Source organism: Xiphophorus hellerii, chromosome 13 (genome assembly GCF_003331165.1).
Source record: "Xiphophorus hellerii strain 12219 chromosome 13, Xiphophorus_hellerii-4.1, whole genome shotgun sequence".
NCBI lineage: Eukaryota > Metazoa > Chordata > Actinopteri > Cyprinodontiformes > Poeciliidae > Xiphophorus > Xiphophorus hellerii.
The window spans coordinates 2,227,107-2,248,912 of record NC_045684.1 but is presented as its reverse complement, the minus strand read 5'-3'; the positions used below and the strand labels follow the sequence as shown (position 1 = coordinate 2,248,912).

Genomic DNA, 21,806 nt, shown 5'->3' with positions numbered 1-21,806 from the left:
GTGATACCTCACAATGAAATTACGGAAGTAAAAGTAAAAAGTACGGCGTAGTAAAAATACTTTTAAAAGTACATTTTTCCCTAAAAGTTACTCAAGTGAATGTAACTGGTTATTGTAACAAAACATGTTCTATCTTTTCATTAATAATCATAATGCTTGGCATATCATAGACGATCTTTGAAGAGTGGGCGTTCGGTTCCTCGCTCCCTCCCTCCCTGTGTGGGTCAGCGTGGGCGGCCCCGTGTGGCAGGAGGAGAGCGAAACACGACACCCCGGCCGTGTAAGAAGGAGGAGGGGGTGCTGGAGAGAGAACACGAAGTGACTGAGTGGAAAAAGGAGAAAAAGAGGGGGCACAGAGAAAGAAGTGAGTTGGCTTTGGTACTTTTGTTCCTCCCCGAAGCGCGGCTGTTGTCAGGAGGAAGATGCTGCCGCTGCCCCGGAGGACTCCAACATGCGACACCGCCGCCGCTGCTGCAGCGATAGGAGTGAAAATTTAAACTCGCCACATTCCGTTGCTCCAGAAGCGGCCAACGGCAGCACAGACTGACTCCTCCAAACTTTCACCATTCAGCCGGACCGGACTGGATTTCTCCCCCTCCTCCCCCACAGCTCCAGAGGCTTTGGGGCAACTTTACTGATTTAAACCAGCAACTTTCACAGTGAATCCGTGTGTTTTAAACTCCATTCGGGGTTTTTTTTTCTCGGCTCTTTTTTGGCTAGAACAACACCGGGGGGTGGAAGGAGTGCGGAGCCGCTGCTAACTCAGCTAAAAGCTACCGTCTGAAGTTACCCGTCGACGGGATTGGAGACGGAGGGAGCCGCCGAAGACTTCGACAAAGATGAAAACCCCGGCAGAGACGGGTGAGTGGACATTTCTGTGGTTTTTCAACCAACTTTTACAGACTCTGGTGTTTGTTGTTCCCGGTGAAAACGGCAGCAGTTAGCCTGTTAGCAGCAGCAGCAGCTCCAGGGAAAGTGTGACTGAATTATGGCGCTGCAGAGGATCCATCCGTCTGTTAAAAAGTTTCTATCGCTTCCAGCTCAGAACCAACATGACCCAAACCTGCTGGGCTTCCTGCATCAAAACAAGCCTCCATGTTTAGATCTTTACAATAACTGTGGAGTCACGGTTCACTATTACAGCTCTGTATTTACATCACTGAAATCTACTTTAAAGTAGAGTTTGATCTCTAAATAAACAAATACAGACTGTAAAGTTTATTTACAGTTTGGGCGATTTGAACACAATCTTGATTTACTCGGAAATGTTATTTAACTTATTAGGTAGGGGCAATGCACATGAATTAACTTTGCTGTAATACGCCAGAATTAGTCAAAATGCTATTTTTCATCTGTTATCCCGGGACAATGCTCAATTTGTTCGACTAAAAACAAAGACGTTACACATAACTACACAAATTATGTCAATAATGCAAAACAGAACAAACTGCAACACAATTGTCATAAAAAGCACAAGAAGTAATTAAAACTAAATTAATCTTTAAGAATACATTGAATTTATTTTTAGCAGCAAAACAGTTGTTGGGAAGGAGAATTAAGAGAATTCAGTATTATTATTCAGGTTTTAGTTACCAAAAATGGCAAATTTGATGTTGGAGATTTCATTTTTATTATCTCAGATAGTTTAGAATGTAACATCCATCTGTGCAAAATGCTCCAAATTATACATTAAACATATCCAATAAGGTACTTTGTGACAATTTTGAGAAACATTCAAGATTTATAACTGACTGTAAACAAAATATGAGTTCCCTTCATACCACTGATTGCAGAAAGGTTAGTTTAAAATACTAAACATTCATATAAAAGTAGTGATTGTTGCAGACGTTTACAAACTTGTGTGAAAATAAGGTGAAAAGTTGAAACCCAGCAAACATAATTTACTTGGTTTTGCAGGAAAAAAGTTTTACAGTGAAAATCCTCGAACTCAGTGGTGTTGGGAAGGAGACATAAGAGGATTTAAAGTGATTATCCTGCTTCTACTTTACAAAAGGGCACACTTTACGTTGGAGATTTTATATTAAACTGAAGCCGATCACGTGGTTGCTTCAGAAACTTTAGGAAGTGGTAATAATTAGTATCTTTGGGTAAAAACTATCCAAACAGATTACAAGAAAAAGCATTTAAGGTGGATACTCTGGCTCAATATAACCTCAGAAATGATGAAACCAATATGGAGATTCTTTGAGATTTGTTTATAAAGTAGAAATGCACCGATCTGTTTGCCAGAGATCAGAACCGGCCAATTTTTCATTGAAAATTCCCTTTAAATACTGAAAATAGTTGTTCCCCCCTACCCCATGCTTTCCCTCTCATTGTATCAAAATTTTTATCTCACATCATTCTTGGTATAGAAGTGCATTAAATATGAACTTGTCCTCTGTGTTTTTTAATTTAATTGCAATCAGACCAAGATAAGGGGAATAATCTTACTCTAACTTTATTCTCTGGTTGATGAAGGGTGTTTAAATCCAGTTTTTGATTCAGATTTTCATTTTTTTAAGCGTTCTGGTCATTAGGAATATGATTTCTGAACATCCTCCACCTATTCTTTTGCCTAAAATCAATTCACACCCACACATTTACCAATGTTTAACAGTTTATTTTGGTTCTGATTCCTATGAAATACCAGAGATTATGGCTTTTGATCAAACCAGAATAACTCTAAGTTGGTATATAATATTAATTGTGGATATATAACTACATTTGTTCATTTTAATCTATGTGTTGCATTTAGAAAAAATGTTAGTAGTTAAGGTGGGTATGAATTGATGTGTTATTGCTAACAAATGTGTGATTTCTGGGCCAAAATGACTATATTTGCAATGAAACTTTACCATTTTAAGTTGAAATCCTATTTTTATTACTATATAGCTTTTGATTGATCCATACAAATTGCATTAGTTCAACTAATCACAGCTGAATGACTGAAAATCGTGCAGTTAGTCAGGATCTCCTGCAGAAACTAGAGGGAAACTTGGAGATAGTTGCAATAAGAGGAATGAAAAATGCTGCCTGTTTGTTTACAAAGCTTTCAAATGAATCCCACTTCCAGAAAGATGAGGTTTAAAAAAAAGGAGCCACCTTCCACCTGAGATTCAAGCAGACCTTACAGCTCTTACAGTTAACATTCCTCCCATTTTTCTGTGACACCACCGATTTTGCTGAAATGATTATAATTTTTGCCCCATTGTGCATTTAGGTGCTCTTAAATTCAGTTTAGTCAGAAGAGCTTTGCGGTGACCTCGGGCAGGCAGGGATCCAGCAGCCCATAATAGACGCTTAAAGAGGGGAATGCCTCACCGCAACACAACGTCATAATTAGAAATGCGGCTTCATCCATCTCGTTGCAGCTGAAGGTGCCTTTTTATGTCCCAAACTGCTCTGGAGAAGCCGAAAAGAAGCTCAATCTTCACATGAAGGAGTGAAAACTTTATCTTTCTGAATCGAGCCTCCTTATTTTTGTGACTCCATCTTTATTTTTAGAGGACGGCTCAGACCAGCGGGTCATTGTCGCCTATTTCTGACTCCTGAACATTGTATTCCCTCCTAATGACTTCCAGCATCCAGGGGCTGTGTCACACTTCCGCTTGGTTTTAAAAGTAGACCGTCTAGTTTAACCCACATGCCACTCTCCTTTGTGTATTTTTGACCCGAGTTCTGGTTTGGTGCAGCTTGTAGCAGCTTGCAAAAGGCTTAGAGGAGTTTGTGTGGCAGCTTAGAGAAAGTTAACCCAGTTACATTAGTTTCTGTTGATTAAAGCCAGAGTTGGGTAGTAACTAGTTACATTTAGTTGAGTAACTTTTTGGAAAAAAATGTACTTTTTACTACACTGTACTTTTTATTTCTACTTGAGTAATTTTATTATGAAGGGTTGCTACTCTCACTTGAGTAAAAGTTCTGCATTATCTGCCCACTGAATAAAAAACAAACACGTTTTAACCAAAAATTCACACAGCTGCATTTTTTGTTAAGTTTCATAAGTTTTTTTATTGAAAGAAACTGATTGGAAAAAAATATTTTGTCTGATTTTGCTATTTTTTGTTACTTAAATGAATTATTGTCATTTTGGTGTAAAATACCAAAATTTCCATATTTTTACATTTTGGTCTGTTGATGTAATTTTTCAATATTAATTGATTGATAATTTGATCAGTTACTCAGTACTTGAGTAGACTTTTTACCAAATACTTTTTCAGTAATTCCTTGGATGGCTACTTTTTACTTTTACTTGAGTAGAAATATGTTGAAGTAGTGCTACACTTAATGGAGTACAATTCTGCAAACTTCATAAAGCCAGTTGATGCTTTTACTCCAAAGTTTTTACTTTAGAAACCATTTTGTGGTCTTGCAGACCTTTGCAGATATAAATATCTCCATTAAACAAAACAAATATGGGTCAGCCTGCACTGTCTTCCTATCAGGAAGTCACAAGTCTGGCCCCACCAGCTCCAGCTCCAATTTTCCACTGGTGTTCCTCCTTATATCAACAACACTCCACATGTGAGACGTCACAGCTGCGGCCGGCTGGGACCGCCCGCCCGCTCTGCGGCGTGTTGCATGTGAAAGGAGCCATACATTAGCAGTGAGCTGCTGTTTACGACTGGGAATCTTAATTGCGTGCGTGCACAGGCGTGCAGACACGTGTATGGCCGCCGGTCTGTCGCAGCGTGGCTCCACTTGATGTTGATGTGGTCACAACAAAACAAGTGTTTTTACTGTCAAGCTTCAGGAAGACCCCTTGGTTGTGGGTTGATGAGTGAAGTTGTGTTTACTGGAAGTAGAAAGGCAGTTTCAGCTAGCACTAATAAGCCTGGTTTAAGTTTTGGCTAATGAACCACATGCTAATGAACCACATGCTCTGTCTGTAAAAACATCAACAAACACCAATATGAACCGCTACAGTTGTTAGACTCACGGCTTAACCTGGAATAATAAAACTAAATCACATATAACCGCCAGGGATGTGCAACATGACATAAAATTCATATCCTGGTCAAGCCTGTCACAATAAACAATAGATTAAATAACCACATGATAAAACAAACTCAATAATTTCCATTTGCACAATTTATCATTTTTCTTTTTTCTCTCTCTCTACCAAAATCTTGGTGATGAAGGTCTTCAGTCTGGTAGTTGAGACCAAAGCACCAGGCTGAAGACTTTTATCATCCAGTTTTAGGTAGAAAGAGAAAAACAATCATCCAAATGTAAGTGATCAAGCTTGTTTTAATTCATCATGTTATTAATTGATTTATTGCGACAGGCTTACCTACAACCCAAAACTGGATCAACCTGCACCAAGTAGTGCCGAGCTGCAGAGTCAAAACAAATTGAAGCTTCATCTTCAACAAATGTACAAATAAAACCTGAAAAGTGAAGCAGCAGAAGTATTCAGCCCCCCTGAAGGCGTGCTTTATTGAGCCAGCTCCAGTTACACCCTAACCCTCCTACGACTGAAGCATAACTCAACCTTAGATTGAATTGGATCAAATTTATAGCCTTGCCACAGATTCACAATTAGATTTGGGTCTGTACTTTGACTAGGCTGTTCTGACATACAAATAGGCTTTGATCTAAAGCTGAGATTCTTAATTCCACATTTCCTGAGCTGATCTTGCAACTTTTAGATGCATCCTTTCTCCAACTTCTTATCAGACCTCTACAGGAGGGGATTTTGGTGCATAAAATGGATCTAGAAGTAGTTTTTATTATTTGTTTAAAATCCTAAAAGTAGAAACAATTTGTTTTTGCAATTTCTGGGGTCATGTTCATTAGGATCAGCCAGATGATGTAACAACAGACCATAAAACAATTCTTTTTTTTTCTGGTCCAACAGCTGCAGAATCGTGACAACTGGAAAAAAGCCAAACGTATTCTTCCCCACACCCACACAGAAACTCACAGATTGTACTTTCCCCAGTTTTTCCTCCCATTATGCGGTTACTGTGAGCGATTAGTTCGACAAAGGTCGACCTGATCACATTCCTGATTGCTAGCGAGCCAAGTCTGGGCAAGTGGGGCCTGGAAAAACCGCCACAGAGTGACGTCAGTGCCTCTCTGATGTGCTGTTGAGCAGCAGCCCGGGTCAGCGCCACTTCGATCATCTCCTGATGTTATGGCGGGCCTCTTTTCCAGGAAGTGTGTATGCACGGTGGCTCTGTGACCCGTAGCAAGCGCCGACTCCAGACAACAGGTTGCTCAAAGCACGACCATGCTGGCTAAACAAATAAAATTTCACATACAGGAAAGTTTGGCAGCTTCACCCACATCTTTATTGCTAAAATATATAAAGTCAGACTTCAAAATAATGTTTCCACAAAGGAAATTTGGCAAAACTTAATTTGAGAAGTTTGCATAAGACTGATATGATACTGTCATAAACATGGAGTCTTCATGAATGTTTACTACTGTTATGAACTATCCTTTGGTAAATGATGACACTTTTAATTCAAAGTTGACACTTTTAAAGGACTTTTAATGCAGCTTTGCATTAAGAATGTTATTTACCAACTGACACTTCATGACAACAGTAATAAATTTGTGACAGGTGTTGTCAGGTTTATGCACACCCTTTCAAATGAAGTGTTGCCTAAAATTCACACTAAGCGCTTAAACGGTTCCCATTTTTATTTCTGAAAATGTTTGAACATTTCAAAGAAACAGAAATATTAATCCACAATCTTAAATATTACAAAAATGTGTTTTTTAAAGTGTTTTTCCAATCAAAGCAACAATTTTAAAGTGTTTCAACAAACAGATGCTTTCATGATCTAATAGCTGGACTGTTGGGCAACGTGGAGTTAAGTGCCTTGCCCATTGGCACGTTTGCATGTGGAAGAATTGTTATTGTTTTAGAAATTAATAAAAACAAGGTGAGTTTATTTGCATTACGATATAATCACAAATTGAGAAATTTAAAGAATTTGCGGATAAAAAAATCAAATTAAAGCGTTTTGACAATAAATGGATCAATGAAATGTTGCTGTTGGGTGTAGAGAGGAGCGATAAAATGCTAATTTAAAACAACAGCCAAGGGGGATTCTTTATCTGCTTCCAGCTGAGATTACCTGCTGATCCGATTCCTCAGGGCTGGGTGTAGGCTCGTAACGGTTCTGGAGGCCCAGAGTTGGTTCACAAACACTGATTTAAAATAAAGTTATAGTATTTGCACACCACCAACAAACAGAACATTTTTATTCTAATGGAAATAAGTATTTTTTTGTTTTTTCGTGCTAGTACTTTCAGGAAACCAAAATGTAGTACAAACATTGTGAGATTTTGTTTCGCCAAATGTTATAAACTTGTATTTATGTTAATGACGTCGCTTAAAATGCTAAAGGTTCCAATATTTACCATCACAAGATTTCCTAACACATTAACACCTAGTCGCGTGTTTCTGTGTGTTATTTCTGCCTGTTTGTTTCACTGTAGCTCATAACTTTAAGTTGAACTACAGGAAAAGTTATTTTAAGTTGTGTTTTTATCTTTCAGCAGCTTCAATCAGCTGAGGAAACAGAACTAAACCACAAGCTGCTGTGGTTGAGTGAACTTTCTGTTTGCATTTACCTCCATCTGATAACCATCACTCCTCAGCACAGGATGCTTTATCAACTTTATCCCTTAGATCTGAGTGGAAATGCTCATCATCCATGGTTGAAATTATTCCTTTGCTCCTGAAGAGCGTTTAAAGGAAAATATTCACCTCTTTACTATAAAATACTTTTACAAGTATGTCGTCATTAAATGAAAAAATATTTCCTGTAAAGTTAAATTTTTTTCAAATTTAGAGGACTTCCAAATTATTAGAAAGCCTAAATAATCAGCACAGGGTATTATTCTGGTTACTGAAAATGCCTTTTATTCTGAGCTGATCCGTAAGAGCCTGGAGGTGTAAACTTTTCTCACACCGGTTCTTTAGTGAACGTTTCCAGCCATGAAAACATCAGGCAGTGAGCTGTGATATTCTCTGATTTTACACGCTTCACTTCATGTTTAAACATCTATCTAAACAGGAAGGCTTTCAGAATGCCTTGCCTAAAGGAACTAAAATGGTTGCCATGTTGCTGCCTGATTGAATGCATTAGTCTAAGTATTTTATTTTGCACGACAAAGGTAAAGTGAAAGAATGTGGTCAGGATCTGTGTCAGCCTGACCTGTTGGCTTGGTCCTATCTGTAAGTATTTATGACTGAGTGAATCTCTGTGACATTTGACCTCCAGTGAGGCCAATAAAACAGCAGAACAGGTCGAGTGGAACCAGCAGTCCACCTCAGCGATCAGATAAGGAGGAGCTCAAATGTTTCTGAAACGCCTGACAGGATGCCGGGCTTCTCGCAGAAAGATATTTTAATCAGGCCCGGGACTTTAACGCCTTAATTTTGATTAATTGGTTTTGACGCTTTTAATCACTTTTTTAATACATAAAAGAGAGAGTGTTCTTGCATTATTTTGCTACTTGAAAATGGTCTCAAAACAACAATACTGTCATTTATCGCAATAACGTCTGGGACAATTTATCGTCCAACAATATCGTGAAGTTGATATCGCGACAGACCTAAGTGCAACATCAACCAACAACAATCATCATGCATGCGTGCTTTTCTTCCTTCTTCAGTTCAGTTTCAGACTTTGTCTAAAACTGAACAGAGGTGTTTTCCGTTGAAACAGCAGATTTTAGACTCTTTCTAAGATCTAGATCACCAAACTAAATATTTGAGGTTTAACTAGAGGCAAAACTCCTCAAACACTATGTGTGATTTTAGCTATTTTAAGGAGCAATAATTGTAAGGTTGTCCTGATTCTTTACTTTTTTTTTCTTAGTAATTGGTGCAGAAATTAAGGTATTTTCATCATATTCTTGTTTATAATGTTGTCATTTTTCAGTCTTGTTTTTAATGTAACAAATCCATGTTTTCCCGATATGGTATAAAAACACACAGGCTTTCACAGGGTGCACGCTGCCTGCTGGAGTTGATGTTTTGCTGGCCTTTATGGCTCTGTAAAGTAGTTCCAGTGTTTCTGTCGAAGCCAAATCCACCACCATGTTTGTGAGGTTGGATCCAACAAACATGAGCGGTAGATCGGAGCCAGCCAGGTTATGTCCAAGTATTTAGGGTGACCCACTGTGGGTGGCAGTGTCATTAATTCGCAATAAAATGGGAGTATTGACATGACTTCCATCCATTCATCAGCATCGCATTACTTCACCAGTGGAAAGTCTTTGATAGTAAAAACAAACCTGTTGAATTTAGAAAGCGTTCAGGATTGATGCAGGATAAGCCTGAAGACCACCTGAAGAGGCTCTCAGGGGGAAACCTGCCAACTGGCGGCAGCGGCTCGGTTTGTGGTTGTTTGGACTTGGTTGATCCAGACCAGGCCTTTCCTGAACCTCTGTTGGCTTTGCACCTGCATTTTAAAGCTCCCACTGCTCTATAGAAAACATCCAGCTGTCTATCTATACTATCTATATTTTATTAATAACCCCACAAATAAACTCTGCAAAGAAGAGTTTTGCTGAAAAGCTGTTGAAATATTAAATTTTTGATCTTTATGTCAACAGTAAGGTCCTGTTTGAATCCCTTTGAGACAGACATCGACCCAGCAAGGCAGACAGAGACACTTTGTCCACACCTTTCGACATCTAGGATCTTTTGATTTGCAGGCCACCCTTCTTAAATCCAGGTTTTATGCTGAACTAAAAACTTATTTTTCATAATCAAACACGGTGAAAGAAACCAGGAACACACAGAAGACACAATGCTTCCTTTTTCTGCTGCATTAAATGTCTTTTATTCGGCTCATCAGAAGATATTTCTGAATACAGTTTAACCAGATGAATCATAAACTTTTACCTGGAGCTCTCACGCTACCTGTAAATGCTGAAAAGCCTGGAAGTTTGTTGGTTTTGATGGTTTTTGAAGTGTTACAGTTACTCCAACATGAGTTTTCTGAACCTCCTGCAGCTCTTTGCTCCTTCTGAAATCCAGTGAGGCATGAAACTCAGGCACCTGGTACTGAACCATGGATAATATCTGAAAAATCTAACAGGAGGTTTTATTATCACACATCGGGGCCATGTCTGTGGTACTGGTATTGGCTTTTAGAGAAAGTTTAGGAAAAGTTGGCATATTTATGAGTGTTTTCACCTCTGAGGTGTTGAATCTGTTTAAAGCTCACTTTTATTCATTTCCCATGGCCTAAAATAATACCCAGAAAAGAGGGGCGGGCATGTATAGGCCTGTAACGATAACTAATTTTGCTGGACAATAAATTGTCCTAGAAGTTATTGCGATGAACAATAATATTGTTTTGAGACCATTCAAGTCAGTGGTAATGGCATAATAATGCAAGAATACATTATCAAAGATCAATGGACTTAGAAGAGAAATGATGAATCATGCAAAAGATTGAGCTTGTTTTAATTTATCATGCCTTTAACTGATTTATTTCTTATTGCAACAGGCTTACCTGTATTCACATTAGCTATTCCAACCCTGAACACATCAAGCCAATAAATGAACTAATTTGGTTTGTTACAACAGATTTAGAAACCAAACCAAACTAACAAACTCATCAGCTGATTTGGACCAAATTAGCGTCGGGTGTGAACGTTCCTCTGAGGTTCAGAGGGTGGTTCTCTGCTGGGAACGGAGCAAACAGGTGATGATCAGCGTTCAGCAGCGCTCACATCATGTTTGTTCCAGTCATCACTCCGCTGGGAATCCTACAGCTTTGTCTCTCTCTTATGGCCGTCAGGGCCAGCCTTGGGAATCAGTGTGTGGTGTGTTTGTTGTGACTCTGTGTGAAGGTGCCGTACCGCTAAAGCTCAAACGCCTACTTTAAAGACGAGACGGAAACAAACTTTATAGACTCACAGTAAAATGCTGCAAAACATCCCAACTCAGAGCCGGATGGAGGAACTTTTTTAATCTTTTGCAAAATCTAGTTTTTGCTTTTCAGTTATGAATCTTATTTATGTTTTTTGCTCAACAGTTGGTCCACATCTACTCAGTATTATTTGTTGGATTTAATTTTGTTGCTGCTCATATGGTGATAATATTCTGAAAGATTCAGAGAAACGCTAGAAATACTGGAAACTGAGTTTAGCTAAATGCTAACAGGTCATGCTAACAATAAATCTTTTCACCTTTGACATTGACAGTTTTGAAAATAATGTGAAGCCCTATATGGCCTGAGCTGCTGCTGTTCATTTAGACTAAAAGAGAGATCAACTTCAGGGGCAAAATTTCTGTTTAATCTTCAGTTTCCTACTTTGATCTGTGATTTAAAAACATGCTGGATAGGAAAATGTTGGCATCTATAAATCAATGACATTTATCGATTTTAATGAGATATTCCAATCTGTATTTCAGAAAATCTGAAATCACAAATTGGCCTTAAAATGTTTGATGCGTCTGTAATCCGATTCCTTTTTTGGTCTAAGGCGCAATAGAAAATCTACCAGAAAAGAAATAGAAGGGCTGTTTATTACTTGGTTTATACATTCAATTATGTGTTTTTCTGGGTTTTTAAAAATGTTTTCCTAAGTAAGTAAAATGCCTTTGAGGTCTTCCATGTATTACTAGTAAAAAGATGTTTTTTTTCTACACTCAAGGGCATAAAAGAAACATTTTATATCAAGAACAATATGCACATGAGACTAAAACAACCTTGAAAGGTCTCAAATTTGATCAAAACGTACTATATTAGCAGGTAGGAGACTGTAATTAAGCACAGATGCATAATAACTGGGGGAAAGTCATATAAAATGTTAAAAATTGTTTCATAACGTAGTAAAAAAAGACCATTAAATGTAATGGCTATAAGGATGAATGATAAGCTTTGTTGCTTAATCACCTGCAGCACACAGACCAACCTGATTTCGACCCAAACCTTAATAAAAATAACAGTTAAATAACATTTAAGATGTAGCTTAGTTTAAAGAGCGAACTTTAGTCGTTTTTTAATAATCTGACTTATTTTCTGTCTGTGTAGTTTGTGTGAACACCAGTCGGTGACAGTGATGAATGAGCGAGAATCATAACATAAAACCCGTTAATCTCTTAGACTCCCACTCATTCTCCTCGCCCACTCTGAGCATGCTCCGTTTATTACGGGTCTGGACCCCCCACGTGCCATGAAAACGGCCGATATATGTCTTGTATTAATTACACACACACACACACACTCTTTTAATTTTCTCACTGCAGCTCGTGAGCGTGTTGCGCTCGTTTGGGCTGCCATCTCCCTGCGGTGACGCCGTCGTGCCTCCAATCTTTCATGTTTTTACAAACGGAGCGAGCCACTTTGTCTGCAGACTGGAAGACCCAGATTTAATGTAATGGAGGAATTAAGACTGCGGCGACTTTTTCCTCTGAGGAAAGGCTGACTAACGCTCCCAGACGTCACATATGTTGAAAGTCCCGTGTCTGCTGACACTCGTTTTTTAAAGTTTTTCAGAAGTTCAGACTCATTTCTCCAGAGCGGATCACTGTCGCTGTGATTGTTCTACAAGTCTCAAATGGCAGATAAATTACACAAACCAACGCCAGAGAGTGGCAGGGGCAGAACCGCAGCCGTCTGGCGGGAAAACAAATATTCGTGTTACAGTCTTGATGAAACTGCAGAAGTGATGACCCGCTGCATGCGGAGCTGATGAGGTGCTTTTGTTTAGGAGGGGCTTGAAAACTATTAGTCAGGAATGCTTGAGAGGCCAGATGGATCCAATCAACAAAACTTCCCACAAACACTGACTGATGATGTTAATCAGACACGAAGAACATGCATCAGATGATTAACAGCGCTTTAGTCTGGCTTTTTTCCCACAACACCTTCAGGCCGGGGCTTTTCCTTCACCCACAGGCTGTTTATGGATATTTGATTGAGGGCTGAAACGATTAATCGGATGATCAGCTAAATTAATAATCAATCTTTGGCTGTGAAAAAAGGTTTTAAAAGAATCTATCAAGGAGCTTTTTTCTGTCCAACTATTAATCAGTTTATCCAAAAAATAAACAGATTAGCCTGCACTGTATTGATGTTTTTCACATTTTGGTTTTGTTTAGCTGCAGATTTATCTTTGTTACAGATGATTAAGTGTAAATTAAGTGAATTCTGTGTAACTGCATTTTACGCAGTAAAATGATGATTTTCTTATAAAAAAGATTAATTATTTCAGTAATCACAATTTATCTGATTAATCGTTTCAGCCCTAAAATAATCGATTACTAAAAATAATTGTTAGCTGGAGCCCCAGTTTGATATGAATTTGTTTGAGAAATTATTGGCTAAACCATCAACAGGCTGCATGAAGAGCAGCTCCTTTAAATCTCCTGCTCCCGATAATCTATCCTTCAAGTTTTCCATCGTCCTGCCCACCACAGAGACGTGTTTCCCAGATCACACCAGTCTCGTGTGTTTTGACTGTTTATAAATGCCATAAATACTACTAATTTCATTGTGCAGTTTACTGTACAATGACAATAAATCAAATGTATCTAAGTTTTAAAATAGTTTGATTGGCTCTAAGTCAAGGTATTGGTTGGTCAGGTTGAGGTCTGAGCTTTGACTAGACCATCTCACCCCTGGATTCTAGCATGTTAACCGACATGACATGAAGCTATGGGTTTTGTGCATTTTTTCTGAGCATTTTTTCCATCAGACCTTGGGGTGAAATTCCATTTGCGAATCTTTTTCACCATGGAGCGGGGGTGTACAACTCCAGTCCTCGAGTGCAGGACTTTGCTGACGTGTCAAGGAGGTAATTCAGGCTATAAATTCAGGTGTGTTGGAGCAGGGATGCATCCAAACAGAGCAGGATGTTTCTTTCTCAAGGCCATTGCTGATGTCTCTCCGGCTTGGCGCTGTATTAGCACACACCTGTCTAATCCAGAGTTCCAAACTCTGTTTTTTTTGGATGTTACTTTATTTTTTGTGTGTGAAGCTGCAGCTAAATCTGTCAATAATAAATTAATTTATATGCTAGTTTTCTTATTTTTGTCTTAAAGCTCCCAGTTGTTGTTCTCATCCTAAACAGATGTGAAAAGGTTTTTATATTGATTCTTAATGCATTAGAGTGTAGGCTAACTTTGTAAAAGAACTTTAAAATCCCTTGGAATGAGAGTTAATCAGTACCAGATATGAATATTATGTGTTATGAGTTTGGCACCATGTAGTAATTAAAGTCGCTGTGATGTCTCCTCTGGCTGGGTCGGGAGGTTTTGTGACTTCAGGGGGGATTATGACATCGTTGTTGCTAATTTCAGATAGATAGATGCTGTTTCATCCTTCCTCTGTCACATCTCCCAACTGCTTGTATGCAGTTGTCTTAATCAACACTGGAGCCTTTCCGTCTGTTGGAAAACGCGCTGAAAGGAAAAACTGCCTTATTGGAAAGAAGCAAAATGAGAAGATGACATTTGATTGGCAGAGAGAGCGAGAGTGACTCATTCATGTAGCTCGTCGGATTCAGAGCTATAGATCTATTCAGGGCTGTGGTGACACATGTATGCGCGTGGTTTTGTGCGTGTATTCCTGCACACTAGTGTTCAGACGTCTAAATCAGATATCTGAAGTCACTCAGTGAGCGGTGCTGGGTTTGCTACTGTGCCTCTGTGTGTGTATTGGAGTAAAATGAGAGTAGTCTGCTGAACAAACCACAACACTGAAGCCATATTTGAGATTTAAAAGCAGATATTGCTTTCCTCAGATGTCCTCCCTCTGTTAAACCACAGCTCTGCATTAATACAATCACAAGTTGTTTCTAATGCTAAATATTTAGGTAAAGTAATAAAGGACTGTATACTTTGAATTTAATCTCTACGTAAATGCTTTATGGGGGTTATGGTTCGGTCTCCTTTAATGTGGTGCTGAAACAATCAATTGTGATCAATTATTCAATTAACCATCAACTAATTTAGCAATTGATTAATCATTAACTGGAATATACAGACTCTATGAAAGGTAATTTTGCTGAAATAACACAAATAAAGAGGTGGCATATAATATTTAATTTTTATGTAAATGTTTTTGGGGTAACATGGTTGAGTCTACTTTCATATAGTGCTGAAACAATTAATCATGATTAGTTGATTATTCAAATAATCCTAGACTAATTTAGCAATTGATTAATCATTAACTAGAGTATACAGACTCAAATTTTTTTTATTTTGATGACAGAACAACAGAGTAGTGATTAAATCAAAACTGTACAAAAATATGAATATTTTTGTAAAATATGAATATTTTTGTTTAAGATTAAAAAATATTTTCTTATTTATAAGTAAGAATAGTTTATTTGCATCTTTGTGTATTTCTAATGCTGTACAATCTGCAGAATGTGCCAGGTTGTTTTTTTTTTTACCCCATTTATCAATAAATCGTAAGAATAATCAATTGCTAAAATAATCACTTTACTTTTGTCATTCCCATATACTTGAGCCACTGTGTCTTAGTTTTTGAAAAACTGTTGTCATGATTATGAAGATAATCATAATAATTAATATACTCAGATATTAATGTCGAACATGTTTCACCTTATTTACATTAGTTGGGTTTCTGATTGCTGTTCTTAACCATTTGACTCCAGAAATAGGGCTGCACAATGGATTGAATCAATAATCTTTGTAATGTAAATGTTTGCAATTGCAAATAAGTAATATATCATATTCGTGTTACATTCATTCACTCTCCATGCAAATAAAATATTTGGCTAGTGAGATGTTAATGTTTCCTGAAATCGGGAAAATATAGGCAGATTATAATCAATATCCCAATATTTATTAAAAAATTATTTTGATATTATGGAGTCATGATCAAACAGCAGTCATCTTGTAAAAGCTTGAATTTATGTATGGCGGACTATTGACTTGTGAGAATATTAGCAGCAGAAAAACTCATAGAGAAGGTAAACTCACTTAAAGCACTTGAGAAATTAGACAACCAACTTTTGTGTCATTTTAACTTATGCTTTTGCACAACAGAGTGAAAATGCTGGTCAGAACCAGAGCAGATTGTTTATAAACTGCCAGAACTTTGGGGTTTCATGTGACTCTTGTTACATCTGTAGTAAATATGAGGCATGTTAAGCTTTTAAATCCTTCTATGAAGTACTAGTCTGAGACGTTAGTTCACCCAGAAAACATTTCTCCTGACTCCCTTCTTCCTTACTGGATGATTGGCCATATAAATCTTCTCTTAATAAACTCAAATTTAAGGTGGAGACTTTATTACTGCTGTGTTTGGTGGAAAAGGTGTTGTGTATTAATATCAGAGTTGGTTTTTCAACTTTGACGTCACCTCATTTGTGTGGACATTGTTTACTTTTCTGCATATTTGTTTGATCTATTATGGAAAGACAACAATTGATTTACCCAGAAAAAAACTATAAAATGTATTTTATTTTAGATTCTATGTCATGTGTCAGTAGGTAAAAAAAAAAAATCCCCGTTATTTCTTTGTCTCTTTCTCCTCACGCTCTGTATTTGACGTCTCGTTTGATCATTCTTTACAAGCCACGGGAAACACTTCTAAAGGTTTTCAGGTTTTTAACAAGCCTTTCTAGTAAAAAAGTGTTTCTCTTTTTCATCGCGCCGACCGAATGGCCAGTTTGATTCGCCTAATCAACGAAGAACCTGCCCGACTGTGGAGATGTCTGGTTTGGTTGACTTCACTCTGCAGGGTGTCGGCTTCACTCACTTCCTGCACACAGACAGATCCGTAACATGCAAACTTTAAAACTTTCAGTCTTTCTTCTTTTCTTTTTTTTTTTTTTACTTTCAATTATTTAAACCCAAGTTCATCCTCGTGCCCCGACGGCGGCAGGATGTACTACAGATCTCCTGCAGGGTAGTCACGCAGCCAGCAGCTCATTACAGGTGAATGTTCTACAGGGTTGTCATTTTCTGGAAGGGAAAGCATGCTCCGACGCGTTCGGCAGCACGTGTACATGCATGTATGTGTTCCTTCGCTGGGAAAACTGATAAGGCTTCAACCTTGGCTCAGGCGCTCCAGATTAGCAGATAGAGTCCTGAGCTGTGAGATCATCACCGATGCAATTGCTGAAGGATTTTGTTTCTCATTAACACTCGAGTAATGATGCGTTCCCATGAAGAGTTTTATTCCACCCACTGACGCTGCCAGGACCTAATTACCAGCTTTAATTGGATTGGAATTATGAAAAATCAAAACAGCTGTGTAACAATGAAGGCTTCGCTGGTTGTATCATATCATAATGACTGACTGAACATAAAGAGGTGCACATTGAACCTTTTTTCACTTCCGATGCAATCCAATACAGAGAAACGGAGCTCAATTGACTTAAAATGTTTGGGGGTTTTGAGACATAAATATACTAAATCACAAATTTATTTGAAAACTCTGCTCCGGTACAGCACACTTAAATAGCTTTACAAACTTGGTCAAACATCTAAAAACATGGTTTTTAGATGTTTTTTAGATTAGGGGTATAACAGCCAATGTAAAAATCAATAATAAACTGAAACTGACAAAAACGATGGGTTTACTGCCTTAGTGGAACAATACAAATAAACTTCCAGAAACCTTCTTTCAAATGGTTCAGAAAGTGTAATGAGGGATTCTATATAATGTAACAAAAAAGAAAGCACCAAACATAGAATTAGACTGAATAGATCTGTCCTTATGGACCGGACATATTGTCACGATACACAATCAAGAATTATTTTTTTAAATACTGGGACGGATACAGATATAGTTCCTGATGTTCATATTTCAACTCTACAGTTCTAAAAAGTGCATATAGACATTTAAAAAAAACGTTTTTCATTTCCTGCAGTTTTTATTTGAAAGTAAATGATACTAAGATGGTATTGGTTGATTTTTAAGCCTCCTTTCTCTTTGTTACCCCCAAATGAAATCCAGTGTAACAAACTGGAACCTAAACGAGGAGAATATTAATGAGAAAAGCAGTGAAAAGACTTTTAGTTACTCTGGAGGAGCTGCAGAGATTCACACTCGAGTGGGAGATTGCGTCAAAAAATGGAGGTTCACATTCCAGCAAGAAGCCAATTTACATATTACTGTATTTTCAAAGGTTAGAATGACCTAAATTTAATTGGAAATGTGTGGAAGAAATTTAAAAAATATCTTTTGATTCTCTATATCTAACCTGACTGAACCAAAGAAAAAGAATGTGGAAAAGTTTCAAGGTATTTTTTGCAACAAGACATGTAAGAAGAAAAAGTTTAGCAGCCAACTTCCTGCCTCTGAGTGTGGAGTTGGGACCTGCAGAGAGGTTTCAGAAGCAGCCAGGAAGTCACTTGTCTACTTTTTCCTCTGACTGAACTCGGTTTGATCTAATTATAAAGATTTGTGATAGATAAATCTTTTTCCCAGCAAACATTCCTTTTGTTGCTTCTTCAGCTCATTTGAAATGTGGAGGCAGTCGGCAGCAAGAAACGTTTTGTTGTGTAAATATAGAGTGGAAAAAAAATAGACAGGAGAGTGTTTGAACTTTCCGTTTATTAAACAACAAAACAAGGTTTGTAATGACAAAATACATTTTCTTTATCGTTCTGCACATGACAGTAATGTGGCTGCCTGCTCTGAAATTGTCCATCTCTAAACGGTGAAACATTGTTGAATTATTTGGTTTTCAGACTACAGGAAGTATCAAAGACATAGAAGCCAGATTCCAGCTCTGAGATCTGAGGAAGGGACTCATAGCATGTTTTCTAGATGCTTTGTACTTTTCTTAGCATTTCACTTTGATATGGGGGAAGTTTATCTATATTTATGGAGCATAGAGAGTTGAGTTCATACTATACATGCACCATAAATAGTTTGTTTACATCGTTATATGCGCTGACATCAGTCTCACCGCGCCCTCACTTTGGGGTTCCCACACTTCACCACTTCAGTTTGGTTGTGTGACTTTTTTCACTCAAATGAATGAGTTCATTCACACCAGCCCTGTTTAGTCCACTTCAGTCAAACTCCGGTCCATTTTCCTGGAAAGTCCAGTTTGTTTGAGGAGATGTGAATCAAACTCTGATGGGAACCATAAAAGCGAGCTCTGGTTAACCTACAAACTTTGATCTAGTTAGGAAGTGCACATGTGAACGCCAAGTGGACCAGAAACTGATTCAATACAGTACAGTGCATTCTGGGTAAATACAACCAAAATAAATGCACGTGTCTAGTGCTTACGAGAGAAATGGCTTGTGGTCTTTTACCAAAGTCAACAAAGAAAACCTTCAACTGCTAACATATGACTAAACTCTATTTTCGTTGATATTTCATGAAGAAGAAAGTTGCGCTCATGTCTTTTTCGGAGTTTTTTGTGTCATTTCCTTCAGTGGTTTTTGGTGCAGCACCCCCACAGGTGAGGAGGGGAACAGGTTTTTCAATTGGTTTAGATTGTTTGATGCAGTGCAGTGTGAAAGCAAACCATACCAGCTGAAAATGTAACAAATAAACTGACTCTACTGGGCTATCAGGTGGGGAAAATACAATTTAAAATCTTCATCTAGTCTCTTTCCAACAACTTTATTTTAATAGATCAGAAAAATGTCATCTGATTTTTGCGTTCAAGCTTTTCTTCTCTGAACAATTATTGCTTTTCCTGGAACGTTTCCCGTCTCTCTTTATGCCCTTCTGTCTCATTTTGTTTGTCTTGCGGCTGAAAAGGTAACTCAAGCTCACCTTTAAAAGCTTCTGTCTGCATCCTGGTTGGAGATTATTCTCAGTTCTCTTTAGCTGGTATCCTCTAACCTACGATGTGTCTCTTTAAGCCGCAGTGATCATGTGAAACCTGAGGGTTCACGCTGTCCTTGTTTCTCTTTGATCTTTTTTTTTGTCTCTTCCTCCGTCTCATCCTCATCTCTATGTTTCCACCTGAGTTCCTCCTCGTGCCGCCTCCGACTCCGCCCGGCTTTAAGCCCCTGGCTCCTCGCATCTGAACTCCATCCTTTAGGGGCAATTATGAGCTCAGCTCAGTGAGGAGAAGATTGTTTTTAAACAGCAGTTTGAGGCTCAGACCTCCTCATTAAAGCGGCGTTAGGCTGTCTTTTTGTGATTCCAGTGTGGCAGAGGGATGGTTATTGTAAAGTAAACATGGAAACCAGACGGTTTGATGAAGATGGCCATAAGTTGATCATTATAAACTGTTTGTTATTTTGGACTTCCTAGCTTGCAGCAGGGTGTTTATTTGTGTTTTTTTCCCAGGAATATAACCCGCCCAGCAGAGATTCCCCGTTTCCTGCTCTGTACCCATTTATTTCCTGCTTTTCTGCGCTGTCCTGATCCCGGCTCCGATAAACCCGATGCAGATCCCAGCCGGCCTGTTACCTCTGCGCGTTGCTCTGCGTGCCCCTGCAACGCACACCGACCTTTCCATAGGCTAAATTTAGATTCGGCAAAGAATGAGAGGAAGGGAGGGAAAAATAAACGGGGGATAGATGGATAGATGGAGTAGCGTGCTGCAGAAACTTTTTTTTTTCTGCTAGAGAAAACAGTTTTCCATTGGAGGCTGTGTTTGCTCTTACCCCCTCTAACAATACTCCAGTGATGTTAATCTGTTATTATGAGCAGCGCTCCAACAGCCGTGACGTCAGATTTCCCGAGGAAAGCCGGGCTGCGTGTCGAACCTGCACACTCACTGATTGCTGGCGTGTTTCTCTTGGAAAGGAGAACGCAGGTGGCTCGGTTCTGCAGGCTAATGGGGAATTCTGCTTTGCTCTTTTTCTATATTTAGACTCAGCAAAGGTCTGAAATGCTGCGTTTCACCTCTTCCTGTCTGGAGCAGAGTTTGCTTTATTGCACAAAGGCTTTTGTCCCGTGAGATCTGAGTGTTTGCTTGTACACTTCCTGAAAATTACCTGATCACTGAGGGGCAGCGCTGTCTTTTAAAGACTAATTTGGGTCCAATTTGACTCTAATAATCTTTAACAGAGATGATTATGATTCATTAGCTTTATTATTTGGTGGTGCTTCTTAATCAATTCTATCAAACCAGAAAGTTTCACTCCATGTAGTGTCTTTCTCAGAAAGTGATGATTAGATGCCTCTTTTTTTTGTTACAAATTTATGAAGTTTGCAAATGTTTTCAAACCCTCGTCAGCTGACAGTTCTAGCCTCCAGAACAAACTTTACATCACTCCATTAATCATAAAATTGTTCAAATTGAAATTACGAAAATAAGTTTGCTTAATGGAAACAGGGCAATTTTGAAAAAACTTGTTTTTTTGATCATTTTTGTGCTGGGATCAGGTGGTTCACTTTATTCACATCACAGGAGTCACGTGATCATCAGCCCGGTGTTACTATTGGTGGAAATGACAGAGAGCCTAAAAATCATTTTTCCCTCAATAAAGACTAATAAACACACGGACAAGGTCACGCTTTGTGTTTAAATATAAACTGGTTCCTCACCTGTTTTAGTCATTTGCTGCTGTGTTGAGGCTGAGTAATAGTCACTTAAGGGATCCAGTCATACATCCTGTTGTAGCGCTAAAACTCCTTCTGAAAGTAATTTAAAAATAAAGTTCACTTTAATCAAACTCTTGTTTGTTTGCCTAGAAAGTTCGATTCATTTGGGGAGCTGTGAATGCAAAATCAAACTCTGATTCAGACCAAAGAGGCAAACTCTGGTCCACTTACAAACCTCAGTCTCTGTTTGGTTAAAGTGAACTCTGGTCCGTTTCAAATGCATGTGTGAACATCATGTACACTACAGGCCAGGGCTGTATGCGCATGCTAGCGCTAGCAGCAGAAATGACTCATCATCTTTCACCAAACACAAAAAAG

At 38.4% G+C, this 21,806-nt stretch overlaps 1 protein-coding gene across 2 annotated transcripts in view; it reads left to right on the top strand.

The window, feature by feature from the left end:
* Positions 1-229: 229 nt before the first annotated feature.
* Positions 230-21,806, top strand: part of erf (Ets2 repressor factor) — a 41,309-nt gene continuing 19,732 nt past the window's right edge. The window contains exons 1-2 of one of the 2 annotated variants that reach the window (XM_032581671.1): positions 230-364; positions 721-861. In XM_032581671.1, coding sequence (XP_032437562.1) covers positions 840-861 — 22 coding nt within the window. In that variant the 5' untranslated portion in view covers positions 230-364; positions 721-839. Of the gene's footprint in view, positions 862-21,806 lie in introns of both variants that reach the window. The other variant, XM_032581670.1, reaches the window with a different exon arrangement.